Source organism: Dermacentor andersoni, chromosome 1 (genome assembly GCF_023375885.2).
Source record: "Dermacentor andersoni chromosome 1, qqDerAnde1_hic_scaffold, whole genome shotgun sequence".
NCBI classification, from domain to species: Eukaryota; Metazoa; Arthropoda; class Arachnida; order Ixodida; family Ixodidae; genus Dermacentor; species Dermacentor andersoni.
Window position 1 is genome coordinate 121,330,921 of NC_092814.1, and position 22,578 is coordinate 121,353,498.

The window sequence follows — 22,578 nt, forward strand, 5'->3', positions numbered from 1 at the left end:
CAAAGTGCCGGAATCGAAAATCTAAAGCACGACTTTGGAAATATCAATGCACCTTTCGCATCAAAAGTTTATTAGAACTTTATACCCATGAAGTGTCAGAATTGAAATCCTACTGCTCCCGATTCCGCGGTCTCAGCGAGATGCCGCGACGAGCTCGCCCGCCGCGCCTTTGGAACTTTGTGCTGGGATGGAGCTCCTTGCGTTACGATATGTGACTCCCGGTGCATGGGCGCTGCCGCGAAATCCAGCCCGATTTCGCAATGTTCGCGCTAAAATGTTTTTTCGAGCGTGAAAAGGACATTCTAGACAAAATCGTGCATGATTTCCGGCGCCGGGGGTTGTTTTGGCCGGCGGCGCATGGACAGCACGAAAAAATTTCGGGGGGGGGGGCGCTGAAGTCCCATAAGCCCCCCCCCCTCCGGCTACGCCCCTGTTTCTTACGCAAAGCAAAACGCCGTTGCCAAGGGTCTATATCAGCGATCAGTGTTCCCGCGATGCAGTCAGTGCAGCTGCTACTAGACACGAAGGTCAGCTTTCTTCTGGACGCAGCTCGCGAAACGCTGTCGCGCCACACTTGCTGAAATGTTGGCTAGTAACCTTTGAGGGCTGAAAGGCCAGCAGTTGATGGATAGAAAACTCAAGCGCCCTAGGAAAGAATTACTCCTTGGTGTTCCTTTATCCGTTGTCTGACATGTTTGCAGCACTCTCTTTGGTCGCGACAACGCATGACGTATCGCAGCGTGCCACAATGTGTGCCACTGTGAAATTTTTATGCTCTTAAGGTGTAGGCACGTTGCAATGAATGCCATCTCGAGCGCGTCGATGGGCGCTATAACGTTAAACTATTCCAAAGTTTTCTATTCCGATTCTGCAATCAGCTCTCCACGATTGGTCAAAAACGTTTTTGGACCACCCCCACTTCACCTGTCTGCCACGCGACGTCGCGAAAAGCGTGATAGCTCCCGATCTCATATGACGTGTACGCACTGATTATGCATGATTTGACCGAACAAAAGAAAAATAGTTATTTCTGATTCGACGCCTTTTAGCCATTAGCCCTCGGCTATTGGTCAAAAGCTTTCGGGCTGCACCCACTCCACCTGTTATCACGCGACGTCACAAGACCGCAAGAACTCACCGCCTCAAAGTGACGTGTACGCGTTAAAGATGCATCAATATGCCGAACAAAACTGAATTTTCTTCTGAATAGCCGCAGGCTGCCCCGTTCCGAAAGGAATAAAATATAGCTGCGGCCGATCGCTCAGGCGCTGGCCACTCGCACCGGCCGGAGAGCATGGGTTTATTTGCGTATAATAAAACGTTTTGCGTGGCCGCGTAACGTTTTCGAGCAGTTTCGGCACATTTACGACCTCGCTCTGACAACTCTTCTTTGCCGAGGATCCGTTTTAGCGTCATTCTTAAGCTTCCGTTACATGCTGCCACGTTTTTCGACCAGCCACCGCGAGCTAATTAAGGAAAAGCGGACCAATCGCAGACGCCGGCACCACCCTCTTCATCCGGTTATCGATTTTCAATTCAGTGGCTCAGCCCCGTCGAATCCTTCTTCACTTGAGCGTACTCCTCGCCTCTTGCCAGCCAATTAGGTAAGGCAAGCCGCTCAGTGTAGGCAATGTTATTCGTTTTTCAAGCAAACAAACGTAATCTCCTGTGAACGAGGAGAGCGTTTGATTGGTCTGCTCAGACAGCCCTGCGGGTAAGCGCCCGATGCTTGCGTCGGCGGTTACGCAAATTTGACGTCAGGAGATTGAAATAAAAACATATTGGAATAGTTTTACGTTATAGGGCCCTAGATAATGTCCCTTCATGCTGCTCTCAAACAGACCGATGATTGCAGTGTGAACTGTTGAAAAATAGGCGCAACATACCAGGGAAACGTATGAAAGAAAGCAAATGTTTCGTTGTCAGGGTATCTAGCAGACAGTCCGTTCGCTCATCGTGCACAGGACCGGCGCGGATCAACAACAGAACAGTGACAGAACTGCGGACATTTCCTATAGAAAAGCATTTCCACATGACATACCTATGGTTTCGAAATAGGGGGCATTATCAGGCCTTTCTGCAAGGAGCACTGTCCACACCCTAAAGAGAATATCATGCACCATGGTTTGAGCACATGGTCGTCACGTGACGCTGGCTTTAATATAGGTAGTTTCTCTATCGGCGCACCTTAGCAACTTATACTGTTCATAGGCACATGACTACTCGAGCCACTGCAGCTTGTGTCATTAGCATTTGCATGAAGAAACGGGAATAAACCGTTTTCTTTTGTCTTCTTTTTATTGGGACAGAATCGAGTTCGTTGTGCCAAGTTGTGCACCTGCTCGCTGCAATCAGTACGCCGAAAGCAGCCTACAGTAGTGATGTTCTGCATACGTTGCAGCAGAATTCCCATGCACGAAAATTCCCTGTTTCCGACAATGCTCCCTGTATTATTCAAAAAAAAAAAGGAAAAAGAAAACCCGCAAGTTTCCCTGCACACACACACACGTGTGTGTGTGTATTCAAAAACATTGCACAGTTTATTCGACATGTCGGCCGAACAGCAATATGAGAAGTCGATTTTTGATGTGGCACTTTCTAATGTCTGTTCCCGACATATCTACCACGTAGAGCTCTATAGCCTCAACTAACACTGGTGGCTCGCAGCTGTTCAGCGATACTGGGTCGGTCGCCTTGTCGAATATTGGTGCAACAAATTGCAGTTCGCGTGTTGTATCGAAAGAGCACATCAGCTTTTTAACAACAATGGCTATTAGAACTTGAAGCCGACCGACTCCACGTTTGGCCCGTGCGCAGAGGAGGGTGCGCTGTGCTTTGTCGAAGCGATGGCTCGCTCAAAGGCATAATTGTAATATTAACCAATATTAAAATTCCCCGCGATATCGCAAAGATTCCTTCTCTTTCTTTTCCTTTCGTCCAAAATTGTGGCCGAGAATTCCCTGCACGGAACATCACTGGTCTACGCCACTTCGCGAATAGTTGTCCCCGAGGAAGGACACCGAATCCGCTCCTACCATCGAAGGAGTTAGTCGGTCGTCGTCCAACGGCTGATGCGCATATCGAATGGTTGAGTTCTGCGGGCACACGTCAGAGTCCTCTTTTTCTCCTCCCTGTCATGCTGAGCAAGTTGGAAGATCTCGCGCCTCCAGAAGGCATACTCGATATTGAACACCTTTATTTATCGCTGCCGCTGCAACGGACCGTTCCTCGGCGCGCGGTCGCTCGGGAGATCGCGAAACACTGTACGCTGCTTGCTCCACGCTGGACGCACTTGTCTCTCTCCCCTTTAGCGTCTCTTCGACGGCAACATTGGACTTCGCTGGGTCCCTCATCTGCCTCCCCGCTTATACAATGCCAGTGGATCTCGTCTCAATGTAAACCGTCGAGTTGTGTGAGCTGCGGAACCGACAGTGCGACGCACGAGGGCGTCGGCCCTGTAGCCACCGCAGTAGTAGTAGCAGACTTTATTTAGAAAAATAAAGAATGCAGTCGAACCCGGATATATCGAATCTGAAAGGGATCACAAAAAAGTTCGATATATAGGTAACCCGCACGGTTGTACGTGTGTTATTTCCAACCGCGCCGTGAGAGACATTGAGGAAGTACTGGGGAAAGAAGACGCCGCGCGTTACGTCCGAGAATATTTGTGGCTTCGATTCTACAGCAATTACCTTTGCTTTCCTCCAGATGTGTGACGGCTGGGAACGTTCGAAGGTTGTCTTCCCGGCGCATTCGTTCTGATAACTGAAAAAAAAAAAACAATTAATATATTCTTGGATTTTACGTGCTAAAACCACGGTCTGATTATGAGGCACACAGTAGTGGCGGAATCCTGATGAATTTTCACCGCCTGGTGTTCTCTAACGGACGGCACGCGCGCGCCTTTTGCATTCCGTCCCTGGCGCAATGCGGTCGCCGCGGCCGGGATCGAATGCGCGAGCTTAGCAGCGTGCTGTCTGAGAAATGAGTTAAAACGGAACTTGCGATTGATTCTAAGGAACTAGAGTGGTCTGGCCTTTTTGTTTCCCACGTTGCAGTTGTTATTCGAAAAATAATGCCGCAATGCTCTATACGGGCTGTCCCAACTATAATGCACCAAGATTTAAAGATATGCGAATGCCACGTAGCTGGGCAGAACCAAAGTAATGTTCTCTGCCGTCGTCTGGAGATACTCGTCTTATTTCTTGCGTTCCGTCGAATTGCATATAATTAGTCTTAATTAAATAAATCAATTTCTCAAATACTATAGTTAGATTAAAAGTGTCAATGAGAAAATTGTAGGGCGACATGAAAAGCTCCCGATACAGCTTTGTTTTGCTCAGTACGTGGTACATAAAAGTGTTTTTCCGAGCCTGATAGAAGCCCGCGAATACGCGCGAAATTGGCGCGCGACTGACCGCTCGAGGCACTTTGCACGTATTCGTGGGCTTCTTTCACGCTAGGGAAAAATCCTTTTATGTGGCACGTATTGAGCAACACAAAGCTGTATCGGGAGTTTTTCGTGTCGCTCTACAATTTTCTCATTGACACTTTTCACCTAATTATACGTAATTAGGTGGAACGCAAAAGAATATTGAGTATCTTCAAGCGACGGCAAACAACATTACCTTGGTTCTGCCCAGTCACGTGGCAGTTGCATATTTTTAAATCTTGGTGCATATGATAGTTGGGACACCCTGTATGTGCAATGTATTAACGGAATGGTCTTAGTCAATCTGTGATGCTGGTCACGTGCTGGCAGACGGATACTTACGTGTTGCGGCAAATATCTGCTTAATATGAGCACGGTTAAGAGACGTGTACTTATTGCCAAGAAATTCGCACGGCTGCAAATTTTCCGCAGAATGAGTTCTGCTTCCTTTCAGGCAATGCATTCCTCCGTCCGATCACTCCGATGTATTGCGAACAACGTATACACAAGAAAGTAGAAGTTACGGCAGTCGCACGCAGTTCTTCCTGTGCGCATGTATAATTTGCGATGCATATTTCAGATGACAAACTTGCTATTTCCTCCATTTTCTATGCAGCTAAACTTAATCATTTCTGTCATACTTCTAACGGCATTCGTAACTTGGTATCGTATTTGAATGTTTCTCCTGTGGCGCTTATTATAAAATATACGTAGTTACATATGTATCCAACGAAACTGGTGGTACATAACGAACGAGAAGTATATGCGCCAACGTACGATGTTAATACATTTTTTAGACTGTACACAATTTTTAAAGATCTTCCTGTGGCATGATAACATAATTGTAGTCTTTGTGCTGGATTGCCCTAGGATGCTCACATTACTTTCACGTGAAATCGATATGCGCAATCTATTAATTAACAAAATTTCACTAGTTAAGCTTTTAACTGATCATTTTCAGGACACGTATCGCAATTTATTGATTGTAGTTGGTGGGGGTCCTAGGCATATCCACTTGGACAGAATTCTGAGGACGACTAAGATTTCGAGATATGCGCCATGAAGGCTAGCGGTAAAAACGCACTGTTCGACTTTTTTTTTTTTAACAACACGCCGTTTTATGCATTGAAGCACGAAAATCATTATTACGCCCATGTGTTTCGTCGCATGTACTTTGAGAGTATTCATTGCGACTCTTAATGAATGTTTCTTTTCAACAAAATATTTCGGTAAATTTTAGGCTGACGCTTCAGCACTAACGGAATGTTGCCTCAGCATGTTGCCCTGTGCACACCCTTGCAATATTTTTTTTTATTAATATCGCGCGAGCCCATGTGTGTCGTCGCGCACTTTGGGAATTAATATCTCGAAACATTAAGAGCAAAGTTTATTCAGTTGTGTACATTATAATTTGGCTGACATTTCGCTTTGCATGACTTTAGCGGGCGGAGAAAAAAAACATTGTAGCGCAATCACGATTCACCTGGAATGCGCTCAAAATACGGGTTGAAAGTTACGAACAGGGAATATTGTCTTAAGAGGAAGCTTTAGCTCGGGCCCAACTCCGACGCGGCCTATTCAAATACATGTAAAAACGCAAAAACCTTTTTCTGAGATAACCCCTGGACCGATTTTAATGAAATTTGTTGCTTTTGAGAGAGAAAGTTAAATTCTAGTAACTGTTGGAAGCGGAATTTCGATTTAAGGCTTGAATTTTGTTAAAGAGATTTACAAAAATTCAGAAATTTGAAAAAACTAGAAGCACGAAGTTTACAAACTAATAGCTCTGCATCAAGAACAGATATCGCGGTTCTGTAAACGGCATCCATTAGATCATTCAAAGCGGACAAATTTTATATGTCATTTTACATCTTACGTGAGTTTGTTACGTTGTTTACGAGGGTTCTGCAAAAGTTGTAATTACGTATTAATACATTTTTTTTGAGATTCATGTATAAATGTCAAAATTGTCCGCTTTAGATGTGCTATTAGGTACAATTCACAGAATTGCGATATCACCTATTCTTGCTGAGTTACAGAGTTGTAAACTTGATAGTTTCGATTTCTGAAAATTCGCGATTTTTGCCAATTTTTTATAAAAAATTGACGACCTAAATCGAAAATTCGAAACCAACAGTCACTAGATTTTAAGTTTTTCTTTTAAATGCAACAAACCCCGTCAAATTTGGTGTTGTGGTCGCCAAGAAAAACGAATTCTCCTTTTACATGTATTTAGATAGGAGCACCCGAGCTAAAGCTTCCTCTTAATCCTTGCTGCAGCTGCTGTTGAGAGCGCAGCATCTCGACAGTAACGCTTCGCCGATGCGAATTGGAAACAGAAGGGACGTCGGTATATTCCGTGTGTTCGTATTGTTTTAAGACGTCAAGGCGAGCGTGAATTTTTTTTTTCGGCGCAGGCAACGCATCAGGTCTGGCGACAAGTAGCTGCAGTCGTCAAAATATTCACGCGACCAAATGTACAGCGCGGAAGATACGCAGGTGAGGGATGTACACGGGCAAATCGAGCGCTGTGCGGAACGCGTTTCTCTTTCGCACGGAGGGGAACGTAGTCACAACAAACCGCCTGTGTCGTCTGCTTCTCGTAGACAACGCAGCGTTCGTGTGCGTTTTTTCTTTCTTTTCCTGGTCCGTATGTCGTCTGCGCTGTACAAAGACATCTGATAGTATGAATACACTTTGAGTAGTAAAGTCACTTCCCGAGTAAACTGGTATGGCGTAGTTTGGCAACCACTCACTGCCTGATTATATGAGCGCGGAATGGGGCGAAAGAAGTTACGGCCCTTTTGGGGGGGGGGAGTGTCTCGCATATTCATCGCGATGAGGCATATACACAGCAAGCATAGTGAAGGCGGCGTGTCGTGCGCGTTGTTACCGAAGCGTTCCTCTTCTGCTGTGCTTGTGAATGGGAACGTTGCGTGATCATCTCGGCGATGTCAAGGGGCCGTCAACATTGACTACAGCGTGTAAGGCTGACGATAATGGCCTAAGCTTGGCGTCGCTTAGTGTGCTGAGAGCACTGTGTGCATGCGTCTGAACTCGATGAGCGTTTTTGTTTTTGCACTTTAACTTCCCGCTCAAATCTGAGTTTTCGCTCGCCGCTTTTCTCTCTCTCTCTCTCTTCTTTCTTGTCCTTGGTTAGATTTAGTTCTCGCTTCCAATAATTCCAAACATTCGTGGTTACTAACTGTTCTCATTCCCGAGTTCTTTCTAGCATGTGTTGCACCCGTTTAGTGCGTAGTTGGATTTTCGTGTCCTTTCGGAAGTGAAATGAAGTAGCCGACCTAATCCACCAGCTAACAACCCATCTACCTTTCTCCGAAGTGTATGTTAAACCCACGCCGTGAAATGGGTGGTAGTATGTGCGAGGGCGTATACGAAACATACAGGTCAGTGAAGGAAACTGCAGGGCATTGTTTGAATGTATTTTTGTTCCTTGCCATTTACTTCGCGGTAACTATAGTTATTAAATGGATCCCAAAGAGTTTACCTATAATAATAATAATAATAATAATAATAATAATAATAATAACAATAATAATAATAATAATAACATAAGCATAAGCATAACGCGAAGAAAACATACATGGCTGTTGAAAAGCTTCCACCCAGACCGAGAAAGAAGAGGCGTAATAAAGCCGCGAAAATATCAGCTGACCCGGCATACCCTTTATGCATTTCAAAATGCTCTGATGAAATTGTTTGCAAAATATTTTTTTGGACAATCTGAAAGAAGTTATGATGACTGGTCGCTGACATTCCGCGCTGTAACAATCTCTTCAATATTATTCTAAAAATTCATTCCCTTCAATCGATCTATATAGCGATTAAGAAACAGAAAATAGAAAGGCCAAAATTTGGCAGTAACGAGGAGGGTCAGTGCATGGCAAATTATTTAAGAAAGGCTAATTGTTTCGGAAATCCTAGCAGCTAGGGCATTGTCCTTCCAAAGCGAAAACTCCTCGGAACTTCCATCACCTTGATACTTTCAGTTCTCCCTTGAATTAAAGAATTGCATAACTAATCTGTGTTCAGTATATCAAAATTACAAAAATCGGTGATGGTTAGAACGCCTTATTTATTCGTAAAAATCTATAACCTTCAGCTCTTTGACTTATCCTTGATACGTGGCATTCTTGGGTTGCTGAGAATCGGGCTGCCACCATTACGGTGGCTTCGCTTTTCTGAACATAGTCGCGCATTCATCGCTCGTCTGCAGCGATCAGTCGCTGCACAAAGTTGCGATCCAGCCCCTAAATGTCCCCCCAAACAAAATTTTATTTGTCCACTCTACGTCGCGTTTCGTCAGCGTCCAAACATTTCGATACCCATTTAGCCGAACGTTTCTATGAAATTCTTGAACAGCTTGGGATAAACGAAAAAAAAAATTATGTTTCCGGGTATGGGCGGTGTCTCAGCAACTAATTTAGTCCAGACGCAAGTGGGCTGCGGTGATGACGAGATGAATCCGATTTATATTTCTGTAAGTTGACGTTAATGGGGAGAGGGGGCATGTCCTCCCCTCCTTTTTTCCCTATATATGCTTCTTATACCTGGTTCTTGCATGCAGTATATAAGGCCGGAGATTCCAATAAATATATATTTTTTGTTTATATTACTTATCTGAAATAGGTGTAACCAGTAGAGTTATTTGTTAGCGCGTTGTCTGTAGTTCATGCCTTCAAAACTGCGTGAACTTCCCAGGTATAGTCGCCGGGAACTTACAGAGAAAACTTGATGGGCACAGGTATTGTTGGCTGAGACATTTTCGTGGCGTTGGGAAGCCACCGATCGCGCAGCACAGTCTGGATAACCGTTGTACAAGCGACAATGAGAAATTTCTTCCGAAAGTGACGAGGGTCACCGCGAGGATATCACGAAGCGCACAGCCAGGCGTCCCCATTGTGTGGTTGCGTTCATCAAAATAGATGAGCGCATTCGCCGCCCTGCCGACATAGGAGCACACGCCGTACAGCTGATAACAATGATAGCGTTTCAGTTGAGGGAAGCCTTGGGAAATCAGCCTGGTCCGTCTCGTTCGCCAATTCCCAACCGCGTTTGTTTTATTTGCCAAGGGTGTCGGAACGTATACACAAATGTACTTCACAGACGTGGCGTCTGTGGTTAGGGCAGATGCCTCTTTGGGCCGGTCGTTTGTTGCATCTCTTTGATTGTGGGGTGATAGGATATTGGTCACGCGGTGTCGTGCCGCGGTCCGGTCGCCGCCGGCGCACTGGCCAGCGGAGAGCGCCTCGGTGTCCGCTGCTCAGCAGGAGCAGTTGCAGGCGCAGTCCTTCTCTTCGGCGATGCCCCGCTTCATGCGGCTTGGGCCGTTGCCTGGGAAGAGGGAAGCAAACGTCACACAATCGCTTTCAACGGCGGCGTGGGCGGTCCCACGCACCTAAGTATACTACACCATATACTCTATGCCGATGCGGCGAACGCTACGAGCCGTGTCGGCAAAGGCGTCAGCCAATGAAGGGCGAGGAAAAGAAGGACGGCGGTTCGCACGGCTATCGCAGATTAGTGCTGATTATAGCAGAATTAGCACAATATCGCAGAACAGTAACAACAACAAAAATCACCGCGCGGTGGATGTAGGTTAAAAGGAAGAACCGCGGAAGGATTAGTGGCGGACAATGAGCTCTTCTTTCTACTATCAATAGGAGACAAGTCAGCCGGTTCTCGTTCCTCGTTGGTTGGCGAGACCTGTCGCTTTCGCTCCAATGCAGGTAGCTGGTGAGATTGAACGTAGTCGACACAGCTTGGTTAATGCAGGTGAAATATAGGCACTGTCGCAGTATAGACAGCTTTAGTTTAGTGTGCGCTATACCAGTGCGTACGCTATAATATAGCGGGTCGTCACTGCGCATGCACAGAACGCTAAACGACCCACAGCGTATATAGCGTACGCACGCTATTTCTTAGATTTAGCGTTAGCGTCTTTGCGTTGTTTGCGTAGTTTACGTAAAACATGGCGGCGGTCCCGGCTGCCCGCTTCGAATTGAATTTGGCGTTGCTTTTGCAAAATTCACTTCGTTCGTAGCAAATGACTGAGTAAACGGCTTTCGCTTTGTCTCAGGCCGCTTCTATATACGACAGAGTATTGTGGATAACCTTGTAGAGTTTTCGAGCTTGCTTGACATCGTAGGCTCGTGCTTCTTATGTACTTCAGCGCAATGTATTATTTGCGATGGCGTATTCTATTTAAAGCATAGAGAAACATGCGAAAGTATATACCTCTATGTGACAGCGGTCGGTTGGCCACTAGTGCTCGCGTCATTCCGTCTCGTTTTTAGCCGGCTATACTTTCGCTAAGTCAAACTTGTGAGAGAGAGAAAAAGCTAAAGGAGATCCCTTATTATCTTTTAAAGCGGAAACACGAGTAAAACTTTAGTGAGTGACCGTTTCAGTAATAAACAGCTGGCGGTAAACTAGTTCTGTCTGTGCGGGAACTGCGCGAAATTACATGGAGATTTCTGCGCGATATCCGAAGGGGTGCCTTTGTTACCCTTGCGTGCAGCGTTTGCAATCTCGATAACGGCACCTACACAGCAGGCAATGGTGCGGTTTGAGTTAGGTCTCCCCATTCCCGTGATGCACTGTTACGACGTTTCCGCCTTCTGTTAGCGGCAGTGGTGCTTTAGTTTCAAGGCTTTCTGGGTCGCAACCGAGAATGCGTTTATGACATCGTGTTCATGATATCTTACAAGAGCCTTGGCCCCGCATTCACAAAAAAAAAAAAAAAAATGTTTTCACGCTACAACTGTTCGTAGGAGCAAATGCGACCCATGGCAATCATATAGCTGGACGTATTAGTGAAGGCGGCCGGCCAGTGGAAAGAAATCACTTGCGAACAAAAAGTTTTGTGTCTGCGGCCCCTTATTCAGAGTCAGTCACTTTGTAGCAGTGAAATATCATACGCGCATGCAGCGTTAGCCGCTGCGAAAGCGTCTGGAAATCTCCGTGCATGGGAAATGTTTCATGCTTGTAATACCACACTGTTTTGCAGACTTGCAGTTAAGTAGGCAAAGTTCATTAGGTTAAATTACAAGTCATTTTGACGTCCTGAGCTGGTGACAAACTCTTGCAGAGAGCCTTCCGCTCCCGGCAAGCAGGCAGGAAATATATATATATATATATATATAACCGACGTGTACAATCTGAGAACGACAGGCACACGTTCAAACTGCAGCGGCATTTTGACAGCGCCTGTGTTTCCTATATATCTAAATTTAGGGGTTGTCTGAGCAGCGCTTGGCTTTCGCGCCGAGAAAATAACAGGCACGAGCGCATTACAGCGGGGGCCGGGTCCGACGCTTCAGGAAGCGATGGCCGCCGTTCCTCGCATGACAAATGTGCCGCAGCGCAATAGTTTCCGTGTGTCGTGCAGTGAAGCAAATGTTTTCCGTGAAGGCCCGCTGGATCACATGCACGTGGAAACGCTAAGTACATAGAAACGCCTTGTCGGCTGCACGTGCAAGGTTGGCGACAAGCTTTCTGCGAACACTCGACGGAGACGACGGTTGTTTCAGCTTTCCCCCTTTTTTTTCCAGCCAATTCACGCGGTGCTTTTTTTTTACTTAAGCAAAACGAATTCAGATATATTCGCAGCATTTTAATGGCGTTACAAGCATTACAAAACGTAACAAGCGATGGCTGCGCGCGTTTTCGAGCGTGTTTTCACTCTCTCGCCACTGCCGCCGCGTTCCATTTGTCACGTGATTAACTTGCTACAGGATGCGGCAGGCATCATCAGCGTGCGGCATGGAGGAATGAAAGCGTGGGAGTGGCCACGGCCAGCACTGACGTGTTGGATAAAGTGTGGCGGAAGTCACTTGCTCTTTTTCGCAAAGGAGCACTGAGACTGGTACCCCAAACGTCAACGTTGCCATATAGCAACCGCGCCCTTGAAGCTTTCACTGCTGCTCTAGGTCTCTGAAAAGTGAGATAAGTTTTTTCGGCCCGCGTCTTTCTCGCAGCACATTCTGTTCGCAAGACAAGCTTACTTTGGAGCGAGCTTGACAGTTGCGTTTTGGGTATGTGTGTGTGTGAGTGTCAACAGGCAACAGAGACACTCAAGCAATCACGACGCGGGTTATCGTCGTTTTCTTCAACGTTCCACGAAAAAAAAAAAAAAAAAGACAGGAGCGCGGCTGCTTCACTGAAACTGTTACAGAAGTTTCGTAGGCTTTGTACTGACGCGCGTCAGCAGCACCCACTTCCGGCGGCTCGTAGCAATGCAGGTTCAAAGCTCACGCCTATCTGCTCCGGCGAGCTGACTGGAAGCGCAAAGGGAGATGGCGCATAAACATGACTGCAGTTCCGGCTTCAAAAACGTGACGTCAGGGCCTCTCCTATTTTGTTTCTTTCCTCCATGGCGTGCGGCGTGCGCACCGGCACCATGCGCGCTGTGCCGCAAAGCATTGGTTCCTTTCGAACGCATTCGGGTAGTCGACGTCCTCACGGTGCAGCAGGTTGACAGCCCATCTCGGAAGCGAGAGAGTCAAAGTTCGATACCATCTGAAGCGCTTTGTTTAAGTTATAATTTCCTTAAAAAAAAAAAAAAAAAAAAACGTTTCCCGCTACCATGGTAAAACTTTCGGCTAAGCAGGCAAGCGTGCGTTCAATATAGAATGTGGCTGACTGGGCTAGTTGGTAATCCATACTTGCGCTGTTCACGTTCTATGTACCGGCCGGATCACCGATGAAACAAAGTGATCCAGTAAAGCGAGCTTCTCCCTACGAGCGCTCTTACTGCGGATAAGCCACCTTTCACGAACCCATTGAAAAAAAGGTGCGTCGCAGTCTGAGCCGTATACAAGCTGTTGCAGGTAGAATATAAAAATGAAATTCTCGAATTTTACGTGCCAAAACCACAATCTGATAATGGGGCACGCCGTAGTGGGGGACTCCGGGTCAATTTTGACCACCTGGGGTTCTTTAACGTGCACCTAAATCTAAGTGCAGGAGTGTGTGTGTGTGTTTTTTTAAATCACATTTTGCCTCTATTGAAATGCAGCCGCCGCAGCCGGCATCGAACCCGCGACCTCTAGCTCTGCAGCGCAGCGCTATAGGCACTAAGCTACCGCGGCGGGTAGCTGTTGCAGGTAAAATAAATAAATAAATAAATAAATAAATAAATAAATAAGTGATAGCCTCGAAGTGTAATGTATCGCCGCTTCTGTGAAATGTGCGAAGCCGGTAAGAAGGAATCAAGGAAGGTTAAGTTCTAAAAGCGTGGAACAATGTTGCGAGAGTTACCGTAGCTTTCGCCGAAAACTGCGGTGATGATCCTGAAAACACCGGGCTCTACAGAGCTATGCTCTCGAGACTTGAGTAGCCGACCGCACTGTATGAAGCTCGCGAGCGTCGGCTGCGCAACATAAGAAGGTCGGGAATATTCTGTTCGCACGCATCCAAAAGCGCCTGAAACTGCGGGCCTCTGACGTAGGGTAAACTGAACAATGGCGAAACTTTGGGCTACTTGGGTATTCATGAATCATGTAATAACAGCGCGTATATAGAATGAGGGACGAGCATAGAAGAGACATACACAGCGACACAACTGGAGTACATTGTTCGATTGTGCATCCATATATACGGGCCGGTGTATAGCGTGCGCGTGATCTCACCGTTACCTGTTGTTGCGCTATAGGTGCGCTTCTCAGGGCAGAAAAGAGCAGACAATAGGAATTCGCACAACTCTTAACGCTTGCCGCAGGAGGTCCGCGGTGGATTATACGAGACCTTTTTTCTTTTCTTTCTGTCCTTACTTTTTTCCTCCATTCCTCTTTTGTTTTTCTTCCTTTTTTCTCTCTTGAACAGAGCCAAAGCTTGGGCGGTGATTCCGAAAGCGAGCCATCCGACTCGGCGCGCACCTGCCATTCATATATTGTCCCTTTGTTGGAAGGCCCCAAACAAATATGAGGGCGCGCTGCATAGGGCGCGAACCAGGGCGCTTCAGGCGACGTTATATCATTTGTGTGCTCTCTCGAAGTAGGCTGGAGGAGAGAGAAATGAGGAAGGACAAAAGTATTCAAATTAACCTCGCAAGACATTTTTTTTTCTTCCTTGCGTTTGTTTCCGACCAAGCATTTTATTTTATTTGAACAAGCGGCTTTGATTTCCCTGGATGACTTATGAGAGACTACCAAAAGATAAAACCGTACGTTTTTCTTCGGTGGGACGAAAAAAATCTTCGGAGTCCTTCCGTGAAGTGCTAATTCATTTTCACGTCTTTCTTTAGGGGCAGAAGTGTAAAGTTAACTAACGAACTAGTGCCCACAGTAAAAGTAGGGACAAGAACCTCTGAAGGGGAAGGACCGAGCAGTGCAACACATTTTAATTATCTTTTTTTAAAATAGGATACCCAGAGCTTTATATACGACGCCGTCCGGTGCCATTTCCTCTGCTATATGTTAATTTGGCTGCTGCCAAATTGCGCTGCACATTTTTTTTTGTACGATATAAAAAGCAGCGCGTTGCAAGACTGGGGAGAGTTCTTCGGCGGGCGCCGACCGAGCGCTCGAGCTCGACCGACTGGACCGACGTCCGCCATCGGACGCTCACGCCCGACGGCAGTAGAGCCGAATTATGGACCTCGTTCTTGTTTGAGAGTTCATCTTTCACTCATTAATGGCAGCAGCGAGGCAGACCCGCTAAAGTGCTTGCACGAAATAGCTTTCTTTTATGTGCTGGGACCCGGCGAGTCGGAAAGAGTCCGCGGGTCATTCTGCAATATACCAACTCACCTCCTGTGCCCATGCACGGGGTCGATTGGGGGCACACTGTATACGTATACAAACGGCGCAGCGCACCGATAGTGCACGTACCTTGGCCCGCTGCGGCAGCGCCCGCTGGTCCGCGCGACGCGGCGCCCGCTCCGCGTGGCTCGTCGCGGGTCCCCGTCAGGCACGAGAAGATCATGCGCTCGCCGGTCAGGTGCACCATGCGTGGCTCGGTGGTCATGTTGCCGAACGGCGTCATGAGCTGCGAGAGACGAGAACCGCACGACGGCGTCAGGCCTCTTTCGCCCTCCGCCTTGTTGCTCCGCGATGGCAAACGTGTGTGCGCGCCTGCGCGACCCAAATTAGCATACCGTGGTCCCTGCATGCTGAGGAAGCATGCATTGCATCTGCTCCTGTGCCGGCGCTCCGGCATCGGTACGCATAACAGGCTAAATAAGCGCCGTTGTAGCACCCCCTGTAACCACGCTCGCTGTGTATGTAGTGAACAACAAATACATCACGTTTGGCATTTGGGTCCCGTGTGCTCAACCGTTCAGAATGTTAACGAGCGCTGCGTTATGCAAGACCGCTGGCCTAGAGCAATAGTCTCTTGAACATACACTGTCATCGTACTTTATTCACGCTGCACAGCCCATCCGCAGGGTACGCAATTTGCGTATTCCATTATTGTATCACAAGGAAAGCGTAATATCAACCAGCATTAACGCTGATAATGCTGAATATTGATAATACGTGTGCGCTGGTGAGGGAAATTTTAATGATGGTTGGGGAGATTAGTCGAACAAAACGTTTGGCATGCTGCTACAAGTAGTTTAATATATAGCAATAGATCACACGACGAGAGAAAAGTAGGAACGCAGACCCATCTGCTCGCACAAGAACTGAAAAACGGACAGCAGGGTACACACCATGACATCGACAGCGCGAAATCGAGAACTAGCCGCAGGATCCAAGAAAGCGGACATTTGTGCACAGCGCATGTCTGTCATGCAAAAAATTCAGGTTGGTTATAAGAAGGCGCCTAAGTGAGCTACTAGAAGTGGCTTTAGTCGAAATGCCAATGAGTAGATCCCATGCTCTATAGTGTAGCTCTATATGGAAACGTCGGTAAAGATGTTTTCCCATCTCTGTCCTTTTGATTCCACCACAAACGTTTCGTTCGCGAGGAGTACGTGTTGTGAGTTTCTGTACTTAAAATAAGTCGACTGATAGACAGATACAGATTGATTGATTGATCGGTCGATCGGGTTTAACGTTACAAAACAACGCAGGGCCTACACGAGACGAGACTGTGGAGCGCTCTGGATTCGTTTCGGCTGCCTGGGGTTCTGCACCTAGAGATCGGTGCACGAACGTTTTTTGGATTCCGTCTCCGTCGGACTGCCGCCTCCGCGGCTGGCAAACGAACCCGCGACCTCGTGCTCAGCAGCCAAACGTGATAGCCACTAGCTGAGCCATCGCGGTGGCTGCGCTCATATATCGAGCCAGGACGAATGTGATCGGGGCGATGCCCTGCTCCAAGTGCGAAACACTCGGATAGTCTTTTCTTTCGTCACCTCTATTTAGGGCGCTCGATGCCAGCTTAAAGCGCCGGGTGGCCTCGTCGGATGCGGCGACGGATTCAGTAAAGGACGCTCAGAAGTGCCTCGGCGCCGCACCACCCAGCATTTCCAGTCGGCCTATATGCGACTTTTGCTTCCCCCGTTTGTTCTGTTTGCTTACCTTCTTCTCTGGATAAGACTTCACTTCACGCGTGTGCTTATTCTGCGGGTAGTGACAGCTATCTTTGTTCTTTTGGCTCGCGAGAAAACAATTGATCCTCAGCACTCCTATGTCCCTGTTAAGGACGCCAAGAAGGTTGCATGCACCTTGCGGGAGGAAGCGGCCGGCTTCAGAAAAACACTTGTCGAACTGCACTTTAATTTGTCTCAAACAGCCGAAATTACATCGTTAGTGCTTCGATTAGGGATCTTGCTTTCTTTTTTCCGCCCGAGGCGAGCAGTTATATTTCCTGACAGTTCCAAGCCAGGAGCTGCGGTTATAATAAAGTAAAAGAAAATCATTATCTATTTGCCATTCGGTGCCGTGGTTACAACGACATTCCATTGCAGAACAAGAGACGGAATGCCGGACAGCCGCGCTGCGAAGGCTGCTTTCCCGTCAAAGCATGAAGCCCAGTCTCAGCGCATGTAATGAAATATTTATCTCGATCAGCGTTACTCAAACGCCATAACTTCTCAGCTTCGTTGCGATGTAAAAGCGCCCACTGCACTCGGCAAAGCTTTTGTTTTTGACGACGGGATCAGAACTTTTTGCGCCTTTACAGCCTTGCATTCCTTGTCGGTGCGTAAATTCCGCGAGTTCCTTCTTAACCACGTTGATTACTTGCCGGCATTTCCGTATTGTTATTATTTTTGTTTCTTCGGCGCGACTTTTGCATTCTCGAGTTCTTTGTTCATACAATCCCGTAGATTTCTCAATAATGTCTCGCTGAACATGACAACATGTCGAACATTTGGCGTTGAAATTCAAGACAAGAAGTTTTACCTTCATCTACTGCGCAGAATAAGCGCAAATAAAGAAATGGGCGTATTTGTGTTCGTCACCTGACTCGGTGGACCTGACCGGTACGGAGCTTTCCTTCGGCGGCACGCGTCCGCGCGAGCTCCCGCCGGCATCGGTGAATTAAACGCTGGCCCTGGTGCGGATTCGTGGAATAAGCGAACGGAAATGGGCCGCGTGACGTTAAAGTCGGCGACCGCCGCAAGAACCACGCGGCTTCCGAGCTGTGTTCGTAAATATCACCGGATGCACACGTGTGCACACAAAGGGAAGGAACAGAGGGTGATGAGGTAGCGACGAATATAACGGTGAAGTGTTCAGGACCGCATAAAGAAAGAAAGAAAATATATGTAATCACATCATAAGAAGCCAGCAAACAAGAACAACACAGGGGAACTTATTCGTACTTACTAAATGAATTAAAGAAATGAAAAAAATAATGCAACTGAAAGTGGATGAAAAAGCAACTTGCAGCAGCTGCGGAGCGATCCCCCGTCTTCGCATTACGCGTGCGATGCTCTACCAATTGAGCTACCGCGTTGCCGTTTTCCCATCCACTTTTCTGGGGTATTTATGTGTTACTGCTAGAACTAACTCTGGGAATGTTTTATATATATATATATATATATATATATATATATGGAAGTATCGCTGTAGGAAGAGTGGGCGAGAAGCTTTGCCACTGTTGAACGATGTCGACTACACCTATAGAGCTCGAACTATACAATTACGAAGAAATAAAATAAGAGTCAGCCTCGGTGGCGGAGGTACATTTCATATCCCGAAATCTGCGTGTCTTATCAGCTTGGAGCGAGACAAAGAGATGTCTACGTTGCGAAATATGTTCTACATTTTCACGTACAAGCGTTTTGCTTGCATACTTCTTGTCGAGCTAGCTGCCTCGGGCGCCGCTTTTATCGCATGCGCGTACGCAAATGCGGATGTTCAGGGACAGCTCAAGTGTGCACCTCGAGAGCACGTGTAACTCGGCGACCGTGTTAGGCGGCCTGCTTATATATGGCCAGACTGCCTTGAGCAGCTGACAGGAATGTTCTCTAATGTCATGTACAGTACAGTTGCCGCCTCTGTAAAGTTATTGCGTTAGTTACAGGGACACTACACAGAAAGAAAATCAATTTAGAAGATTATTGATTGATCGCTTCTAAGTAGAGCAGAGAGCTCCGCATGAATTTTGACCGCCCGGAGTTCTTCAAGTGCAGCCATTCCCATGCTCGACACACGAGAATTTTTCCATTCCGCCCCTATCAGAATGCGGCTGACGACCTCGTGCTTTATGCAGTTGCACAACGTCATATCGCCAAAGATACACCGCTGCGGGTAATCTAGTACATTAAATCAAAATTATATTTTTCGTGTGTTAGGCGGAAAGGGTTTTTATCGGCAGAGGAAATTGACGCCAAATTTTCCATTTCCTTAATTTCGTGCCTAGATCGGGGTACCAATGATGTAAGTGCCATGTCACGGATTTCACCGTATTTTTTGTTTATTACAACTGTTGCCCATTTTCCAAAAGTAGTGAGGCTAGGTTCTTAGGAAGGGTAGGTGGGGGAAGGGAGGGTTCAGTGCGGATTCAAATACTTTGTGACACACACTATAGCGCTGGGAAGACGCTGTCAAAAGCTATGATGTCACGTGAAGCTGGTGCGGAAATTTGAACGCGGCGTTGCCACGTGTCTTCTATTTTTGCGTCCATTCTGGCTTACAGGCCCTCAGCTGAATCTGAGATTGACACATTTGGCATTACGAACGTGCGCGTTGCCTATAAAACTAAACCGAATATTTCTCTTTAATGTCCTTCCATGAGCCGGTCGGTTGCTCGCTTGCGCGCAACGCATTCAATGGACTAAAGACGAGCACATAACCGTCCTGCCTGTTGCATATCGGCCTTTGGCGTTGTGCACTATATGTCGCACACGTTAGTGCACCGAGATAACGCACGTATTCGCATTTAACTGCCGTGTGCTAAGCGTTCTTGAACCTTCTGCAACTATGAATGTGTGCAAATTATCAGAAACCTGCACTGCATGCGACATAAACTTTCGACTAAAACAGCAAAAGTCGCATCAAGCGAAAGTGGGGAATATCAATTCTTACAGACTGGGGGCGACACTGTCCTCGCACGTGCGCAGGTGTTTAAGCGTTGGCTTTACATTTCCGTACCTTTCTTTTTCTGCCTTAAAGTTGCCTTTTTAGCCCGTATACGCTTGAACAGGGAGCCTATAGCACAGTGATCTGTTCGCGCACGTTGCGCAGAAAGTTACGGGCGCTGAGATACTGCGCGAACTGCTGCGCGATCATGTGGTCGTTTTGGAGCCGTACAATTTTTCAAGGTATTTCTTACAAAAAAAAAAAAAGGAAAACGTTGAATACCAGCATCAGTAGATGCACCACGGACGAAATAGAATATAAGAAAGGCAAACGCCCAATCGGAATTAAAACTGAATCGCTGCGGCAGTGAGGTTAGAACTCACTTTGAAGGTCTTCGTGTTGAAGAACGTGCCACGAGCAGTTTCACTTGTTTTCTTATATTTTTTTTTTTCTTTTTCAATGCCAAAACAAGGAGAGGTAACCCGCCGTGGTTGCTTATATAGCTCTGGCGTTGCGCTGGTAAGGACAAGGTCGCAGGATCGAGTCCCGGCAGCGGCGGCCGCATTTCGATGGGGGCGAAATGCAAAAACGGCCGTGTACCGCGCATCGGTTGCACGTTAAAGAACCCCAGGTGGTTGAAATTGATTCGTAGTCCCCCGCTATGGCGTGTCTCATAATCCGATCGTGGTTTTGGCACGTGAAACCCCAGATTTTCTTTCCTTTTCTTTTTTTTCTTTCTTTTTTTGAGGGAGGTAAAGCCCTCTAGCGCAAATGATGTGTTCAGTTTCAAACTGGTCGACCCCGTACATAGTTGTCGACTCGCTAAGTGGAAGAAAACCGCGGCGTCTCGCTTGGCCGCCACGCCAGCCGCGCCTTGCGGCCACTTTGTCTCGCGCTATGTGCGGCGAGCCCGCCGTCTTCTAGCGTCCGGTGAAGGCGGGCCGCGTGCTCCGCGTGTCGAGCGACGGTTGTTGCGACATTCCGCGGTTGTGTGCACAAAACAAGAGCCCGTCGCCCGCTTCCTGCTGAACAAAGGGCGCCAACTGCACTCCCGCCTTATCTATATGCCGGAGAAACGACCGAAACGGCCGCGGTCGAGAGGGCCGTGGCTTTCGGCGCCAATATACACGAGGGGGTGAGCGCCACTTTGTCATGCCCGGCTTACCGATAAGCCCCCTTTGGCGCGCAGAGAAGTCGTGACCCCTTGCCAGGGGCGTTCGCAGTATAATATATGTGAACGGCGGTGCGCAGTAAACAGACGCTATAGCGCGATAATCCACGCCTCCTCGTGTAGTTGGAACGATTAGCCGCAATCACTTCCTAACGAGTTCCTTTTCTTGGTTTGGGGCTCAGGACACGATTCAATATCTCTGCCGCCTGAGCATCGTGTGTTCTTCAGACACTCAACGGCCGTGGCGGTGGATGTGGAACACGTCGAATCGCGAGGGTCTCGACTCTGGCAGCCTTCATGCCGGGAGGTGTCGTAGCACGCGGGGGCTTATTGTCCGCTTCCGTGCTCCTATACATCTCGTCATGCATGCACTTACCATACGGGGGTGATCATGTTTAAGTTTTCCAGGAATCTTTAAACATCGCCTGTTGCAGATAACGTAATTCAAGTCCTTGAGCTGCATTATTCAGAGAGGCGGACATTACTAGCACAAGAAATTGAAACAAATATTCAACTAATTTAAAGAACGCTAATCAACCTCTCAATTAATTACATTACTGCACGTATTGCTATTTACTAATTGTGGCCGGTCAATTAGCAAGGTGTATCCACTTGGAATGAATTCCCAGAACGACACCAGTTTGAACATATACGTCGTAAAACTCCAAGTAAAAATGCACCGTTGTTCCACTCACTTTTTCAACAAAGCGCTCGTTTATGCATTGAAGCACAACAGTAACTGAAACGCCCATGTATTGCGCCCCACACTTTGGGAAATAATATACCGAAACTGGCGTCATCCTGGAGATTCATTTTCATTTCAAGTGGATACGTCTTGCAAACTCACCGGCTACAATTCGTAAATGGTTACGTGGGCCGTAAAGTGATTAATTATTAAGAATTTAATTAGTGATTTTTTAAAGTTATTTGAATATGTGTTTCGATTTCTCGTGCTTGTAATGTCCGCCTCTTCGAATAATCCAGCTCAAGGACAATAATTATGTTATCTGCCGGAGGCGATATTTAAAGATTCCGGAAATCTTAAAAAATTATCACCCCGTACGCGTGAAACCTGCGGTGTAAGTGAGTGAGTGAAATCTTCATTCGAGATGTCCGGCGATTTGGGCGGGGTGGGGCCATAAGCACCCCAGCCTAGGTGACGGCCTCGAGTCCTTGGACTCGGGCGGCTTCCTCGGCGTGCCGGACGGCCCACAGTTGATCGGCGAGGTCGTGGCTGAGCAGGGCCGCCTCCCAACGCGCCCCTCGGTTCGAGACTGCCGTGTCTATCCCGTTCGTTGGGGACTAAAGGACGTTTTCTATTCCTCGAATCCACCGCGGCACTGGCTATGGCTTTTTCTTTTTATGTATTTGGCACAAAATATTGAGCGCCTTGATTTTCCTGATTGTTCTCGCTATTTGTCTTCACCAGGACATTTAGGACGGGAATAACGTAACTTTAATTAGTGCTTTCGTGGGCACAACCTCTTGTTTTGCTTTATTTGTTTCAATAATTCACACAGAGCCTGCATCTCTGA

At 47.3% G+C, this 22,578-nt stretch overlaps 1 protein-coding gene across 1 annotated transcript in view; it reads right to left on the bottom strand.

Moving 5' to 3' along the window:
- Window positions 1-9,443: 9,443 nt before the first annotated feature.
- The window catches only part of LOC126544027 (uncharacterized), a 65,057-nt gene continuing 51,922 nt past the window's right edge, over window positions 9,444-22,578 (bottom strand). Inside the window, exons 5-6 of the mRNA XM_050191214.3 lie at window positions 15,286-15,442; window positions 9,444-9,787 (exon numbers count right to left, since the gene is read on the bottom strand). Coding sequence (XP_050047171.2) covers window positions 9,717-9,787; window positions 15,286-15,442 — 228 coding nt within the window. The 3' untranslated portion in view covers window positions 9,444-9,716. The remainder of the gene's footprint in view (window positions 9,788-15,285; window positions 15,443-22,578) is intronic.